This window comes from Puntigrus tetrazona, chromosome 7 (genome assembly GCF_018831695.1).
Source record: "Puntigrus tetrazona isolate hp1 chromosome 7, ASM1883169v1, whole genome shotgun sequence".
NCBI classification, from domain to species: Eukaryota; Metazoa; Chordata; class Actinopteri; order Cypriniformes; family Cyprinidae; genus Puntigrus; species Puntigrus tetrazona.
In genome coordinates this window covers 11,707,326-11,726,477 of record NC_056705.1, presented here as the reverse complement: position 1 = coordinate 11,726,477, position 19,152 = coordinate 11,707,326, and the positions used below count along the sequence as shown (strand labels likewise).

At 36.3% G+C, this 19,152-nt stretch overlaps 1 protein-coding gene across 7 annotated transcripts in view; it reads right to left on the bottom strand.

The window, feature by feature from the left end:
• nav2a (neuron navigator 2a) overlaps positions 1-19,152 on the bottom strand; it is a 171,841-nt gene that overhangs the window by 70,558 nt on the left and 82,131 nt on the right. Inside the window, exon 1 of one of the 7 annotated variants that reach the window (XM_043243964.1) lies at positions 16,832-17,464. The exons of the other annotated variants lie outside the window; for them this stretch is intronic. Coding sequence (XP_043099899.1) covers positions 16,832-17,047 — 216 coding nt within the window. The 5' untranslated portion in view covers positions 17,048-17,464. Of the gene's footprint in view, positions 1-16,831; positions 17,465-19,152 lie in introns of those variants that run through there. 7 annotated transcript variants of the gene reach the window in all.

The window sequence follows — 19,152 nt, the reverse complement described above, 5'->3', positions numbered from 1 at the left end:
TGTTTTCCATGTGCCATAATAATTCTAGGATTAATTGCTTCAGTTATTTTTTGCCCACTACTAAAATACATAACTGAGATTATGCAGTATGGTGAAATAATGAATGTCTCTGGCTGATGAAAGTGAATGAGCGGTGATTGATTCTGGAGGTCAAGCATTATAACGAGGAGAGTCAAGTTGAGGTGAGGAGCGAATCAATGACATCGTCATGGTAACAGAGAGCGCCCTCCTTCATTCATCTTATATGCATGCATCAAACATTTGATGTGAAACTCTGATGCATCACTTGAAGCGGAAATGCTTGCACAAATGAAAATAAAAATAGTCTAAATATGTCAGTTCCCAACTGTACTGTGCATTAAAAGGTCATTCAGCCATGTCTAGTCAAAAATGTCCCCAGTCAAAAATGATTAATATAGACAAAATATGTTTATATTCATTAATATCTGTCATATCAAATGCCAGGAGACGGATTACAGGAGGGAGCATTTTTACATATAGATTAGTTAATAAAAAAACAGGTTCCCCAACACTTGAGAGTTTTGTATTATATTGATGCTCAGTGTTTTAACCGTGTATTGTCACACACACTGTTTTTATTGTGTGTCTAATGTGTGTTAAGCCACTTAGGAACAAACCAACGTTAGTCATTAACCAGAACTAGGACAGTCATTGTATCTGGGGTGAATAGATCTATTACAGCTCAGGAGAGGTGCTTTATGGGAAATGAATATCCAGCTCTCTGCTTTCATCCTGCTTATTAGTGATAATATCAGCTATAGTTTAATTCAAAAGACATAGACATTTCAAAAGACATTTAAATAAAACACTTATATCAAAATTCCACATTGTTATTTGTAATTTCTTGTGACAATTTGAATGAAGTTGTTCAAAGTAATTCCTCCAATTTTTACGTGATCAAAAAAAAGACCAAAATAACACGCACACCGGGTCAAAGTGAGAACAGAGTACCCAACATATAGGAAGACACTTTAGGATTCGGCCATGATCAGAAAGAAAGAGAACACAGTTAAAGCTTCTCGTTTAGTCAGACAGGGAAAATAAAGAAACACACACACTATTATCTTCTGAGCGCCCGGGACAAAGCAGCACAGTCCTTTTACCCGCGACTCAAACAGACGCATTTCATCAAATTCATTCGCACACACTGAGATCTTTTGTAAATACTGAAAAGGTCTGTCCTTAGTTTTCTCATGCCCCGCTCCCTGCATCTCTGCCGTGACCCCTAAACCGTAATTATACTCCCCGCCTGACCTAAAAGTGCCCTGCTTTTAAGTGTTTTCCCTCAGCTTGTGATCAGATTTCGGCCTAGTTAAATTAGCCGTCCTCTCACCCATCAGGGAAAGGAAACCTCAATTCCTGGAGGAGAATGGACCATTTTAGACAGTTACCACACAAAAGCATGAAGATTATGACAGAGGAGCGTTTTCTCGGTCAAAGAAATACGGCAGAAATAAAAGCACACTCCGCCAACAACCTACACAAGACCAACCTAAAGTACAATAATAGCACTTTTAAAGAGACATTTGATAGATTGTTAGCCCGGAAATATGAAATATCCGAACCAAGATTTATAATAGTGATCTGTGAGTCCCACACAAATGGTTGTTTCTGAATGATTCTTTTTAGACATGCATACCAAGGAACGTACACATTTTTTTTTCAGAACTGGCCAATATCGCATACTCAATTGTGGATATACTTATTTGCACATATTTTCATATTTTATATAATCATCATCCACTATAGGCCTAGTGCTAAATTTGAGGAATTAGTAAAAAAATTTACAGGAAAGTTCATTCGAAGTTCTAAAATTAATTATAAGACCGTTTCTTATAATAAAATATAAATAATATATACATTAAAAAAAAATATATATATATATATATATATATATAATTTTTTAATTTTTATAATTATATAATTTTTAAAATTTGGTTTATTACATATAAAACATATAAAAATATTATTTAATATGCATGGATGTGTACAATTTTTTTTCTTTTACATATTGGCCATTTGTAGGTTATTGCTTCCTTAGTTAGGACAGCTGTTACATTAAAAGGACAAAGTATAACTAAGGGCATAGCATATTTATATAAAAACATAGTTTCAATAAAGTTAATAATGATCTACCTTCTTAATGAAAACAATAAATGTAAACCTAAAAATAATTCTTGGTAAAATTAGAAACCACACAAGTTTTGCGCGTGTGGCTTTGGTCGTGTCCGCCGAACCCCACAAGCACTTCAAGTGGCTTTGGCCTTGTGCTTACAAGACAAGCTCCAAGAGCAGCTCTTGACTGCTGCCATGTCTGCGGTTTGGAGATGAAAGCGTGAACATTAGATTGATGCGAGCGCCGGCAAATACGACCTCTGGGACCGTGAGAGTTGAGTCGGGATTGAGAGCCGCATTCAGGCCAAACGGAAAGCGGCAAATGTGCCGCTTTCAAGATGAAGGACTCGACACTTTACTTTAGTGGCGACTCAAAAAGTTCAGCGCCTGACGACGCTCGAGCTGCGCTTCTCAAAATAAACGGCACGCTTTTAGAGTCAACACATTCACACGCACGGTCTGCCATCTGCAGGGCCGGGGCTGTGAGACTCATCCAGGATCTAACAGACGGGTTGATGTGGGTCTGTCTTCTCAGCAGGACACTAAACACCATTAACTACTCCTCACCTTCAACCACCGGACAGCTGTCTGCTCGGCCTGTGCTGTATGAATAAGTGATTCGATAGAAACTAATGTTCCCTTCTGTTCTGCTGAAATATGAATAATGACAGTAGTTTTTGCTTCAACCCTGAACATAATGCAATGTAACCTGATATGGTATGGTATTGTATGTATTCATAAACCTTCCATTATACTAGTGTATTGATGGAATATTAAAAAAACAGACTATAATGCGGTTAGATGGTCTGCGGTGCTCAAATGGGAATTATGGGTTCAAATCTGGAATGCTTCATGTTCTTTTACAACTGGGTTTCTAGAAAATATAACAAAAATATAATAATAACTAATTGAAAAATAACAATCTAACTAAAACAACTAAATAATTAAATTTTTAAATATTTATTTTAATTAAAAAAATTACATGCAGGTAAACAAAACAATGTATCCAGTAAATGTTTGAATAAACGGACAGCTCGGACGCCCAAGTGTTTTCAATGCATAAACTGTTTATGTAATAAAATATGTTTTCTTAGTTTGTGTTGTCCCTTATCAGTGCAAAATAAAAAGGATTAAAGCCAATATTGTCCAAAACCCCACTTTTTAGGTCGTTTCCAAAATTCTGGAGGGATGTTATGGATGTAAAATCTCAGACTGTAGTTTAATTTTGTAATTTTTTTTTGTAATTTAATCATCTCACAGAAAAAAAATAATCTCTGGGTTACAAAGTAACAAAGTTCCATTCACCAAAAAAATAAATAAAAGAAAAAAAAATTAAGTACTAACTATAAACCTACTATGGTGTTCTTAGTCATACTACGGATTATGAAAACACTATAATACATGCTGTATATCATATGCTGTATATAATATCATACCACCTGATTTGATCACTGTATCATGATCAGTGTTGCCAGATTTTCAAAATAAAACCCACCCCATTGCTATAACTATCCCAATCATGCTTCATAGGGGTTTCAGCTGAAAATACATGTGTTTTGGGTTCTTATGGTGAAATCTGCATTTTAAGAGCTATATATCACGTTCGTGGGGTCGCTTAAACACACGGACGTGAAAGACAACCCATGCTAACGGTGTTAAAGTAGCCCAGTTCTGTGGGAAAACTGTTGGAAGCACTGATCGTGGTACCAAAATATTGTTTGTTTAGTGTCCTTCTTATTTATTCTCAATAAACTGGTAAAAACCTGTATCACTAACCGAAAAAGGCATATGTTTAATATCGACGTTGAACAATGTCACGGGTTCGAGTCCCAGGGAAAATACATGCTTAGCTCTGGATAAAAGCGTCTAGGACGTGTATAGATGTAAATAGAAAATGGTGAAAAAAACAATACTACAAAAATGAGCAGTCGAATGAAGTGGGAGAGAAAGGCGAAAGTAAAATAGAGATGATTTAGAAATCTCTGCCCTTTGAGGTCAATGTTTGACGAGTAAATCAAGTGCTCTTTTTAAAATCACCCATATTGCAAAACACATAACAGCTGAAGAGGTCATAAAAATCAATAAGCAATAAAGCTGATAAAATAACTAAAGTGCAGGTCTTGAATGTGGTCGCTTTAATTGGGACTCCTCTGGAATATATCAAATTAAGTCTGCGTCAGATTGGACGTCTCTAATTAAAGGAGGCGAGATGTATATCTGACTCTCCGCTGGGTTTGAAAGCGCATGCACGGACCAGAATATTTAAAGGTCCGAAGATGAAGTGAATGAACGAATGTGAGGTGCTTTAGCCTTCGTTCTCATTCTTTCATCTTACAGTGTCCCTGCAATATTCGCCGCTGATATTATCGGGCCCCACTGACACGTTTCAGCCTCCATCACCTCCCCTTCTTTCTCTCGCACACACACATCCGACCTTAAACATATTCAGTTCACTGGCACTTGTGCCGGGCTGCACATGTAATCCATAATTAAACAGCTCCCCTTATCACCTCATCTCCAGACAAGCAATAAGACGGCCTGCCTTTGTGGCTTTGACGTGCAGAGGATAAGACCAGGACACCAGCCACGGGAACGGCCACGGAGGGTGTGTATGGATTAATAAAGAGGAAATATAAAGGGTGCTTTCAGAAATGAAACTGAATTCTTTATAAGCTGGGCTGTTGCTGTGTTATTACCTGTCAGATCGTCTGACATAAACACTGCATTACAGCGAATGCAAGCAAAACCCCGCAGTGTTGGGTTAACAGAAGATATCAGCAAACAACAGACTCCTGTGTTAACGTATAGTATGTGACTCTGAATAGCTATTAAATCCAAAATAACGAAACCTTGCGGAGATTTATGGCAGTTGAAAACGAGAACGCAAGTACCGAATCCTAAAGTTTAAATGCATTAAAGGCCTGATTAAACATTAAAAAAGTGGTTAAAATCAGGTGAGACAAAATATGGCAAGCAGTGAAGAATTTTTGGAAACCTACATCAAGTTTTTCTTAAAAATCATAGAAAAAAAAGGCAAGACAAGTTAATATAATAAAACGTTTGTATATAAACTGCACAATTTGCAAGGTGTCAGACTGCGTAAAAAAATAAATAAATAATTTATATTAATATAATTTATATTAATGTATAATAATATTAATGTATAATAATTATAACAACTACCTACTATCATCTGCGGTCTCTTTTAAGGGTATAAGCAAGTATTTTTATCTAGATACATATACACAAAAAAAAACCCCAAATATATATATATATATATATATATATATATATATATATATATATATATATATATATATATATATTTACTTTACACATTACTATACTGTACAGGTGACACTATTTACACTGTGTATTTTAATTTACAAATATAGTATAAATGTTATAAATATATAAAAAAAATTCTAAATATGCAATAAATATATTTTTTCAGCACTTTTCATTTTATTATTTAAAGTAAAAACAATTTAATAAAACAAAACAAAAACTGAACCAAACCACTAATTATATATATATATATATATATATATATATATATATATATATATATAGTTTATGGTTTTCTGGTGGAAGAAATGCGATAAAGTGTCATTCAAAACTTGACTGATAAACAAATTAACTACCCAACAGCTACTTAGCCCCACACCCCAATGTAAGTATTTTACCAGTTTCATGCTGTGATTGTTTTGATCCCAGCGCCACAGTATCACACTCATCTTCCTCTACCCTTTATCTTCCTCACTTCACCTGCCGGCGGTCCAGACACACAGATCCCATTTACAATCCATCAGAGGAGGAGAGCAGCATCCATCGCAAGCATCCACATAAAGAGCCCTTCAGAAGAGGTGAGGAGATGTCTGACGGAGAAGGATGAAGGATAGATCCATGCCAATGGAGAAAAAAAGTTGAATGTACCTGAACTGAAATGGTGACTTTGAGAAGAGTGGATGGGTACCGGGGATTGAGAAGAAGACAGAGCTCTCGCCGCTAAAGCTGTGCCATGCCTCCTCGGGACTGAAACGCACGCTCAGGGGAGGAGACACCAGCCAGCGCTCACATGAGCCAAACCAAACAGCTGAAGGCTGAAGGGGGTGGGGAGGAGAGAGCAGCTGGATAGGCAGTCCTCCGTCAGCAGAGCGTGGGGGAATCCCTCTTTACCTCCCCCACACCACCCCTCCATGCCTCCCTGTCCTGAGAGGTCCCCGGCACACACCGCTCTTCATCAGCCAGCCTGCGTTTATACCATTAAACTGTTACCTCGCCATCATCAACAGGTCGACTCAAAGGCATCACCTATATGCAGCACAACTCAGCCTAACTCTATGAAGCTGCACCTATGTCGTCAGTAAGAAAGAAATGATTCTTCTTTCTTTTTTTTTCACTTACAGAGTATTTAAAGAAATTGTTCACCCAAAAACTAAATTCTGTTCTCAAGCAGTAATAAAGTTCGCAACCAGGCTGTTTTGCGTCACCATTGACTTCCAAAGTTGGGCAAAAAAATACTATTGGAGTCAATGGTTACCCAAAACAGCCTTACAAACTTTACTCAAAATATCTTCCTGCAAAGTGAACCGAACCAATAATCAACTAATTCAGTTGAATAATGACTATTTAATAGAAATGCTTTGAAACAATCAAAGTGCTATAGACACTAAGCTGATTTGATTTAATCGGAAAATTAAGCTATTAAACTCAATAACTTTAACATTCATGATTTACTCTCAGTCTGACCTTCCGTGAGCAGGAAAAAACGCCGCTTGAATCGTAGTTTTAACCACTCTGCCAAAAGTATTTCGCAAATAAATATATGAGGATACTTGTGTGCAGTTTACACAGTGAAAGAGTGCACACTGTTTACATTTACTGACAAAAAAAGACTGAACCGCCAGTCTAGAATTGTCTTCTAAGATCAGACTTCATTGGTCAAAACAATAAAAAGTCTTGTCTATTAATTTCCTATTAACTGCCAATTAAAATCGCCAGAAATATTTAAGCATTCCAGAACTGTTAATGAATGTAAAAGTAATAACAATAATAACGTAATAAAAAGTTGATGACACACTTAAAAATCTGCATTGTTTTTGCAAATAAACTCATGTCTACAATATATAAGTCAATGGGCCCCAAAACAACACTGGACCACACTGACCTTGATTAAATGGTCCAAAAAAAACAGAAAAATCTTTTTGTGTTCTGTAGAAAAAAAATGGATCGACTTGAGGTAAACTTTATTTTAATCTGTTCTCAAAGCAAATAACACGCAGACTTGCGTAAGAAGCACAGTATTTTCTTTACTGTGTGAAAACGCTGCAGAAGCGGTATTGTGAGAAACGTGAACGTTCTTGAGCTGGTGCTCTGCCTCTGAACTGGTGAAGATCCCAGAAATCCTCCGCTCTAATGATATCGTGGCTGAAGGCCGAATCCCAAACCACATGCTCTTCATCCAATATAGTACTCCAGGTTATGATTAGTGCATTCCAAATCACAGGACACTGAAAATAGTTGAAAGTGCGCTGTTTTCTGTGGGCTTTGTAAGTATGCATCCATTTATATCCCTACATGCTTTCTGACCTAATATTGCCCCTAAAGCTACAGGGTATATGTACTTGAAGTACGAAGTAGCTCCAGTCGTGACATACTACCATATAAACACTTCTGCGTAGAAGCTGAAAGAAATCTAAAACACATGCATAAAGATACAACTTAGCTGTAAACACTTAAACAGTTAAACCGGAGACTGGTTAGTCACCTTAGCTATTGTTAGAATCTTAAAACGGCTTATACTATTGTCTATAAATCATTTCGAAGCCTGTCATTCACAGGGTGATTGCAAATTAAGCTTATCTGATTGTAACAAGGTGAGCCGATTTCATTCAAGGACGGCCATCTAGCATGCAAGAGAAAGACAGTTGCAATATGAATAAGAAAATGTGTTGAAACTGACAAGATGATTAATGCATTGAGTGTGAAAAGGGCCGATCGCTCTAATGACGATCTACGCTTCAGATCTGTGTGCTGTTGAGCGGCATTCGTGCAGCACACCCCTGTCAACCTCCTGTAGACCCCGGGGCTCTGAAAACACAGAGGTCAGAGCCTCCTTTCTCTCCTTCCACAGCTGCGGTGCCGGAGTGTGTGCCACAGGCTGCTTGAGCATGAGCTGCGGCGCGAGACGCGAGGTGTTCCCCGTGTCCAAGCTCTCGCCAAAACCCAAGCCAAACCACAAATTACAAGCCAAATTTCAGCTTCTGGGGTTCGCCCAAGTCTCTGCCCTCTTTCCCACACTAAAGTGCCCTGGAGGCTGCAATATGAAGCATGTTTTAAAAATATACAACACACACAGGGGGTTCTCATCCAAGCAGATGTTTTGAAACCGTGACAGAAGGGTTCTACTAGAGCTGGAAGAGATTTTAGCAGCGCTGGCACAGCTGCAAGAAAACCGAAGTTTGCCAAACAGCAAGCTGTACTTAATAGAAAGTAGTTAAATTAAAGTTACAAAAAAAAAAAAAAAAAAAAACTTGGGAAAACAAGACTATATGCAGCAACTAGACTACAAAACTGCATTTTTTGAATACTCCGCATAAAATAAAATAATAAAATCAGACTTATTTTGACAAACAGAGTGATACATTTACAACAAAATACATTTACAACAAAACCAGAAGAATTCAATGTTATTTTAGCATTAATTATAATACTTAATATAAAGAAGTTAAAGTTAAGCAAAAAAAATGTCTACAAGCTAACAGGTAATTAAAATCAAATCTATATAAATAATAATAAAACTAAAACCATAGAGTGATATTTCTGTATTATTTAGATAATAAAAGCTTATTCAAAATTGTTATAAAATAACAATCTAATTAAAAAGTTAAAGATAATTTATATAATTATCTATATATAATTTATATTTTAGTTTTTTTCTTTCAATTTATGTTGTATGCGTTTTAGATTTTTAATAGTTTTTAAAGACAGTTGTACCAATTTATGTGCTCCAATTTATATTTCAGGCAGTAGTTTTAAGTTTTTATTAACAACAGTAACAACACTGGCAAAAGTATGCTCTTTTTTAGCATAGCATTTTAGTTTTTAACATGAATCAACAGTTTTTTTTTTTTTATGGATAAACTTTACTATACATCAATCCTTCAAGAGTGGAGTCACATCTCAAATGTATTATATAACACTTTAAAAAGCTCATAAAAAGCTAATTGCTTCTTTATAACTCAATGAAAGTGTGAGTAAAGCACAGTGATTTCTTCAGATTTATTGTGCTTCTGTAGTGGTGAGTGATATGTGGAGGACGCTACATGTGTCGGGCAATAGTGAACAAGCTCATTAAAAAACAACAGCTTTGAATCACAGGCTCCTGCTCGCCATTCTTTGTGTCAATGGATGCTAAAATAAATCCAAGTATGTGCGGACAATGCAGGGCTCACCCCGTGGAGAGGCTCTTTGTTTTGCGAGACCCCCATCATCTGCTTTTCGGGGGGTTTGGGGACGGATGGGGGTGGACGGGTCTCTACTGCCAGGCTGTCAGGGGATGGGTGGGACATATGGGCTTTTGGGGCTCTGACACAGAATCACGAGGGGTTCGGAGGCACCCTGGGTCTCCCGAGAGAGAACAGAGCTGGAGTTGTTGTGTGAACTCAAGACACTTGTAAGGAATGCCTGACTGCTGATGTCATGCTTCTGTATGCTTTTACTGAACTGCAAAAAACTTTCTTACAAAGTCCGGATTAATATTAAGATTAATATCCAAAATTTGGATATGATTAAAATGATTATTATAAATATTAACAATATATGTATTGTGAAATATATTAATATATTTGATATAAGCAATATGTTATATTTCTTAATAATAATAATAATAATACTAACAAATTAAATGAACAACAAAATACTTCAATATTACTTAAATATTTCAGAAACATGTTTTTTAGTGTGTGTATTATTAAATCATTTTACTAATTAATTTATAACTTATTTAATAAATATCTAATAAATATAAATAAATACATTAAATGCATATTATATATTTTTTTATTATATATATATATATATATATATATATATTTAATTATAACTATATAATTTATATAACAAATATGTAATTATTAATACTACATATATATATATATATATATATATATATATATATATATATATATATATATATATATATATATATATATATATATATATATATATATATATATATATATAATTAGTATTATTATTATTTGCGCAAATAAAAAAAGGGATTCAGTTATGATGTTGTTACTGTGATGTTGGACATCTTACACGCACAACATCACAGTCACATCTGTGGGTGGTTGCCATAGTTACCAATTGTCTAATGAAAGTGTTTTACCCAGAACTCATGATGAGAAGTGATGTTAACATGCTGCTAGAATAAGATCCTCCTGCAGTGTTTCTCCTGCATCTCAATGAGCCTCTTTCGCTACAGTTTAAATGTACAACGAACCACAACACAGCCAGCAGTAACAGTAATAATGATCAGTAATAATAGGATAACATGAGATTATACAAACAAATACTTACAAAATATTTTACAATTGCTTCAATCCAACTGCCTACTATGAATTTTGCCTACGTTGTTTATTCAAAAGTTATTGTTTTATTATTAGTATTACCGCAGCATCCATCACTGACCATTAACTACTGACATCCAACGCAAAGAATCTCATCCTACCCAGAATTCACCTGCTCACAGTCGAGACCCAAAGCACTTCAGTGGAGTCTCTGTCAAAGCAGCCGGTGTTCAATAGCATATATCCCAGCAAGCCTCCCATCTCACACTTTCACCAGGCAAAATGTCACTTAAAGCTTCATCAGCTGTGACCTTTCACCTCGACCTGTACACAAGTGCATGCTGACCTTTACTGTTCACATCTGAGCAGATCTGTAGTTCAATTGCCCATCAGCATTCAGGCGCATATTGACGTGTTTCTCAGTGCGGTGATGGTGTTTCTATGATGGAGCACCATAATGACGAGACAAAAGAGTGAGAATTAAACAGACAGACACTCAGGGAGACAGATGTCTTGACTGACATGTTCAAGGACAGCCAAATGCATGCAGATCACAAAAAGAAACTCAGACACTCAGTCTAGAATCATTTATGAGATCTGCTGAAAGTCCTTACAGCTATCTATTCAGCTATTTTTGTAAAGTCGCAAAGACGTAAAATCTCAAAATTGGCCTCTAAAATTATTTTTTAATGGGATAGTTCTCCCAAACTCGCCATTTACTCACTCTCGTATCTTTCCAAATCAATCAAACATTTGGTTGCCCATTTTCTTTATGCTTTATGCGTATTAAGTATTAATTAACTCCATGTACTTAATTACTATATGGCTAGGATAAGGATTGGGATTTGTCTTAAGAGGTATTTTTATAAAAACATAATGAATTGTTATTATATTAAGTATATACAACATGTGTAACAAGGACACCTTAAAATAAAGTATAACAAAAAAATAATATATAATATAAATATATATATATATATATATATATATATATATTTTTATATTTATTTATTTATTTATTATCAATTATATATAAATTATTTATATATTTATTTTTACAAAAAATAAATAATATATAATTATAATTATAAAATATAATTATATATATATATATATATATATATATATATATATATATATATATATATAATAATCAATAAACTAAATAAATATAATACAATACAATTAAACGAACTAAACCTAAATTATATTTTTTTTTTATTAAATTAAGAAAACATTTGAAATGGCCTACCTTTGCAAATTTACTCAAAATCCAATCAATTCCTGATGGATAAAATCAAGTCCCAAAATATTCAGTTTTACAACACATTATAAAAAGTAAAATGGGCCGTAAACAACACTTAGCTGGGACTTTAAATAAATATGTAGATTAAATAAATATTTTTAATAAATATCAATTTAACAACTTTAAATGTAAAACATATCGGTGATTTGTTACCACAAAAACTTTCCCGAAAAAAAAAAAGGTAGCTTAATGTTAATAAATCAGTCCTTTGTTGTGCATGCATTTCTGCTTTAAAGCTGCAGAGTGAACATCATGTTTGAGCTGTAAATGTCCTCAGAGGAATCCGACATCTAAATAAAAGTTTTAAGATGCGCAAACATCCGCACATCTGAACCCTTTTCTCCTTTAATCTATTTCAGTCTCTGCCTGTTCGTTATGCTCAACATCATCTATTTCATATGCAAATTCTGGCAAGACACTTTAAGGAGGAGAAAAAACAGACACTTTATTTCATCCGCTGAGATTAGATGTTTGTTGAGTTTTATCGAGCAGGACGTTTCTGATGGGAGGCCTCAAAGAAAGCTCTGACATGTACAATCGTACAGACACTAACGCAGGACGTTTGTCATGCATTTAGGACACCTGCTGTGCCCGCGTCATAAAAACAAGCTTTTAAAGTGTTTAGAAGCACTCTCACACAGAGATCTGCTTTAGTATCGCTCGTGCCATTAGGGAACAGTGCTGTGTTATGGCAGGAGAAACAGATGGCGACAGGCTGTGAAGAAAACTTACGCATTTTAGCTGACTCTCTGCATATTCTGACTGTAATGGGATGCTGGCTATGTTACAGAAACTCTGCAAGCAAGAATAGTGTGCATACTGTACATAAAAGCAATGCAGTATGGATATCCTTACTGGAACAAGTTCACCCAGTTCATCAAAACTCATGCAATTCGAAATGCTATTTAATTTTTTTTTTTTTTTGCAAAACAAAAAAATGCACAATGTACTTTTTTTTTTCCTCTATTGAACGAAATGAATAAGGTATCAGGCCATCCAAGAAGCCGATGAGTTTTGCATTACTACCAACGGATGCTCTGCAGTGAATGGGTGCCGTCAGAATGTCCAAAGAGCTGTACAAACACATGATTTTTGCAATAACTGAGCCCTCTATCCACAAATTGTTATGAATATCCTCTACATCTCGGGTGAGCGCATTTTCAATTTTTGAGTCGACTGTTCCTTTAAAACATAAGACTGAAAACCTTTTAAAGAACGCAAAAAAAAATTTAATGCATCAAGAATGTCAATTTGTCATGCTATTGTGGTGAAATAATGAAAATAATTTACATTCTTTTTTGAAATATCACGAATACAACAAATGCGAGTGACCATCAGCTGAAAGCATCAAGGCGAGAAGTCCATGCACATGCATGGCTGTATTGTTATGTTAATGTCCTTTATCTTTTTCCAGTGCTCTAGTGCAGACAGCCAGTCCACTATATTAGCGAATTAAAACCACTATCACCTGCAAATCAATATGGAGAAAGAGGCAAAGCCAGAGCCTCCAGGGCAAAAGAGCATTAAAGTCAATGAGCAGGAGCACAATGGCATGGGGCAAGTGTGTGTGTGTGTGTGTGATACTGGAAAAAAAAGAAGAAAGAAATAACAAAAGAAGGAAGAGAAAGTGCTCAATATGCCAAATGTACTCAAGTCATATTTTTAGAGGAATTAGACCATAAAAAAATGACATACAAAATGCTACACTAACAGTTAACAGGATAATATCAAACCACAACAAAGAGAACAACTACTTAATTAAATAAAGAAGTTATTAAACAAATATTATTAATAGCTGCCTGGTTTAGTAGTAGACCCTATGCATTTATTTATTTATATTTAAAAACAGATATTTGAACAATATACACATCTACTAATCTGAAAAATCATAATAAAAGGTCTTCAGAACATTATGACAATGATAAGATTCAGAGGTGCTCGATAACACGCAATAGATGTCACACAGAGATGCTTAGAGTTCTTACATCCTTAATAAAAGGATCCAATCTCTTTACCAGATGGCCACAAATGGTGAAAATCTGCAGTGTTTTTATAATGTTTACTCATTCACTTCTCACTTCCAGTGTTTATTTGACGCATACAATGATTCCCTGAATCCAAATGTCCACAAACCAGACATGACCTCTTTTTTTTTGTTTCGGCTGTATATGTTGTGAAGATCTTTTTAAAACTGTAAAATCAAATCAGGCTTATAATGACTACATTAAATCATATATTATTGGACGGTTATTTGCATGAGAGAAGGAGAAAGAGAAAGAGAAAGAGAAAGAGAAAAAGAGAGAGAGGGAGAGAGAGAGAGAGAGAGAGAGAGAGAGAGAGAGAGAGAGAGAGAGAGAGAGAGAGAGAGAGAGAGAGAGAGAGAGAGAGAGAGAGAGAGAGAGAGAGAGAGAGAGAGAGAGAGAGAGAGAGAGAGAGAGAGAGAGAGAGAGAGAGAGAGAGAGAGAGAGAGAGAGAGAGAGAGAGAGAGAGAGAGAGAGAGAGAGAGAGAGAGAGAGAGAGAGAGAGAGAGAGAGAGAGAGAGAGAGAGAGAGAGAGACAGAGAGAGAGAGAGAGAGAGAGAGAGAGAGAGAGAGAGAGAGAGAGAGAGAGAGAGAGAGAGAGAGAGAGAGAGAGAGAGAGAGAGAGAGAGAGAGAGAGTGAGAGAGAGAGAGAGAGAGAGAGAGAGAGAGAGAGAGAGAGAGAGAGAGTGAGTGTAGTACATACTTGAAGCACTAGAGAGCACTGTAGTCTACTTAATCTTCGCTCAGTATAATCTTTTTAGCCTACAGTATGAACATTAGAGCCTCATGAGTTAATTGAGTGGATTAGTATCATACTTTGACTGGAATCTTCCGCTGGACTTGAGCCTAATCCATGATCGACTCATTCATTACAGCAAAACACAACTCCTGAATAATACACGGCATTTGTATATATGCTCACCAGCGCTGCTTTATTTGTTACTATTTGAGCGTATTTTAAAATCTAATTCGCTGCTGATGCAAAGCTGAATTTTCAGCATCACTCATCAGCTTTCAGTGTCACGTGGTCCTTCTGAAATCATTCTAATATGCTCGTTTTCTGCTCAAGAAACATTTATTATTATAACTCTGTTTAACCATAGTGTTGCATCATATTTCTGTAGACATCAGAACCTTTCATGAATAAAAAAACAGCCAGATCTCTAGCATGTACCTACGCTGACTGTATCTCTCACACACGCACACACGCACACACACTATATATATATATATACACACTCACACATGCATCATCTACTATCTCTAAACACAGACTGCCAGTGCAGCTGATCGCCACACACAGGGCTAAATTTACTGTTTCTCAGTATAACACTTGATTCTGCTAAAGCCTGTGTTAGTGAGCCAGGGCTGCGGATTTAAATGTGCATCGTCAACATAATTATTGTGCAATGACGTGCAGTGATAAATAATACTAACCACACAGTCAGTTACAGCCAAACCATACACATTCAAAATCAAGCCTGTCCGCTTTTATTCATTACATCACGCATCCAAAGTCAAGCTCTTTTTCCCAGGTCTTGCGGATCAGTTTGTGTCCAATCTGTACCCGCCTATCAGAGATGACACACACACACACACACACACACAAGAACACACTCTCCTTTCCCTTGACAAAGCCTTAAATGGCATTTGAACGTGATTGCAGGGAGAGAGAGAGAGGGAGATGCCTCCTGGGTTGCCTAGCAAACTTACTAACTCAAAAATAAACCAAGCCACCCTGGCTTGCTTAGATATGACTGAGAACAAACACACACACACACACACACACACACACACACACACACATAATAGCTCAAGACCGGCAGGCTGCTAAAACAAACAATAATAAATAGCCTTTTAAATAAAAGTGTCATTGTATCACCATAAAATATACCATGAAAAAATAAATAAATAAATAAATTTATATATATATATTAAAATATATATATATATATATATATAAAAAAATGCTCATGATTTGTATGCGTGTCATGATGTGCGTGGTATAACCATGGTAGAACCACAGCACTATTTTGAAAAAAAAAAGCTGAGCATCTATCTAGATGAGCATCTGCGTATCACCATATAAGGCAAAGGTTTACTAGAGGTGCACATTACTGTGTATCGGTTATCGGTTGTTCGTTGTTAGCCGATATTATACATAAACCTATCGGATATATAATTGTGTGCATTTATTTTTGCATTATAATTATATTCGCTCTCATCTTACTCTTTAAAAACACTAATAATTTCGTAAGTGTAAAAAGTAATCTTAAACAAATTTCAAACTTTGGATGAAATAATATTGAATTTACTGGTCAAATATTTGTGGCAGTGCACAGATGTAACCTTTTGCAGAAGTACATTATTTATCATGTCTTGATTAGATAATGCACTAACAAAAGCACCGTGTTTTACCTTTTATGATTTGTAAATACTGCAGTATTTAGCATTATACTTACCAATACCAAAAAGTATTAAAAGTTGCCATAATGAATGTTTGGAATAATTTTTTAGTAACATGCTAACATCTGTAAATATGAGTACCACAGTACTAAATATGAATGTGTCACTAACTAATACTACTATATTGCTTTAGCCATAAAATGTGAAACTTCAGATATCCTGCAGTAATCCATAACCATACAATTTGCCATGCCTTAAAATAAAGATTACCTAGATAGATAGATAGATAGATAGATAGATAGATAGATAGATAGATAGATAGATAGATAGATAGATAGATAGATAGATAGAAAAAGAAGCCTAAGCTCAACCTAAGTCTCTCTAACCTGTGTGTCCTCTCCACTGTCAACAGGATGGTAGTTTTTGTCTGTTGCCCACCCACTCTGAGTCCCAAGGTGGAGGTGAGCGTTGCTTTGCGGGGGGCTGGTGAAGCAGGGCCGGGGGGCCACAGCCCGGGTGGGCACCTGCGGGATGGGGAGGGCGCTGTGGATCGGCTTTGGCAGTCCAGACTTCATGTTAGTGACCACCAGGATAGCAGGCATCTTCCCCAGGACCCAGAACCAGTCCACTGTGTCCTGCCACACACTCTAGCATCCAGCGTTCTTTTATTCCCAAGAACAATCCCTATTACAGTCTCCAAAAAAAAGAAATAGCGCTCCACCTGTGTGTTGACCAGTCCGAGACGCTCTTCCAAAAAGCAAATGGGAATCCGTTCGGCTCTTAAGGGTTTTCCTGAAGTGCGTAAGCCAACATGGAAAATCCACGGCAGGGAAAAAAAAAAAATCACAGCATCATGAGAAGGGCAGGAATATAGAAGAACAGCAAACGTATGACAGCAGAGAATGGTGCTCAGCTGGTGACTGCAGGGATTTGAATGCACTTGTCCACAATCTCTCTCTCTCTCTCTCTCTCTCTCTCCCTCTCTCTCTCGGTTTAAACCTCTCAAGCAGGTGTGGCTTTAAGACAGCGTCAGTAACTAGTGGCTCCTGCTTGACACCAGTATATAAGCACTAGTTTTCTTTCAGCTGTGCAGTGCACACTCCCATAAACACACGCTCACACACACACACACACACACACACACACACACACCCCCCATCTACAGAGAGGACGTCAGAGCAAATGAGAGGCATGAAGCAGCAGAGGCTGGATATGATTAGCTGGTGTGTATGTGTGTGTTTTGTTGAGCATGGAAGGAACTATGCATGTCTTACATGTGCGAGTGCTGTAGATTAGAATTGACAGTTTGTGTGTGTGTTGTGATGTGTGTGTGTTTTTGTGTGTGTGTGTGTGTGTGTGAGAGAGAGAGGGAGAGATGCAGTGTTCTCCATGTTGTGGGCTTTCCTCCAGGCACGCTGAACGCAGTAGATGTCAAATGAGGCGAAGGTTACTTGCAGGGATTAGCGCGTATCTCATATTTCTCCGATTTTATTCATTTTTTCTTTCTCGTAGACTCTCATTAATCACTGCAGAGATCCACCTCTGTTTCTCTGTCTTTGTTTTTAATGAATTTTAGAATGATAAAGCAGTTCAGTGAGACGTTGGAAGAGCATTAATCCTGCGTATAAGAGGTTTTCATTTACATTACTTTATTTAGCAGATGCTTTTATCCCAAGTGACTTAAACGTGAGTAATACAAGCACAAGTGATTAATCAGAAGAAAGCCAAGTACAAGTATAGCTGCCATATCAAATGAATTCTATATGCATCTATTTTTTTTTTTTTACTTTCTATTAATCAAATACTCTGTGTGTATATATTATATCATAGCTTTGCCATGATTTCTGGCTACTTATACATTACAGAGTCTGGTAGAACCCCAAAAAACAGAGAAACCATCTGGTTGAAAACACTATATATGTATGCATTAACTTCTATGCATCAGCCAAATGCAATGTAATACTCTATTAATGTCCACCTAATGACTCCTGGATCAATGTCCTACCATCTGTAGCCTATATCATGACAGCTTATGATCTTGGGACAACGGTGGGTGTGAAAGAGGGGCATTATCAGTGTAGTTCCCCTAAAATGAGCGACAGTTAAAAGATAGCTCAAAAAAAGAAAAATCTCATTTAAAGGGATAGTTCACCCAAAAAAAATCTCTCATTAATTACTCAGGTCCTTAAGACCTTCGTTCATCTCCGGAACACATATTAGGATATTTTTGATACAATCCGAGAGCTTTCTTTGCCATCACAGTCAGCAATGCAACTGACACGTTCAAGATCCAGAAATATAGTAAGGACATTGTTAAAATAGTCCACATGACATTAGTGGTTCAACCTTCATTTTATTCAGCTACTTTTTTTGTGCAAAAAAATAATAAAAAAATTACAAAAATAATTCTTCTCTTCCATCTCAGTCCACGTGATACAATGAAAGTCGCTGGGATCCAGCACTGTTTTGAACTCCACTGACTTTCACTGTACAGACAAAAGCAGTCAAACATTCTCCAAAATATCTTTTTTATGCTAAGAAAGTCATGCAGATTTTGCACAACACCTCTGAACGACACGTCCTCTGACTCGAACGATTTCGATTTCCAAAGTCCGATCGTGATCTCAAATAATATAATCATAAAGCATTTTACAATCTTTAATTTCATTTTCCCTAACTTCCCGGCATCGACAAACCTAGTTATTTG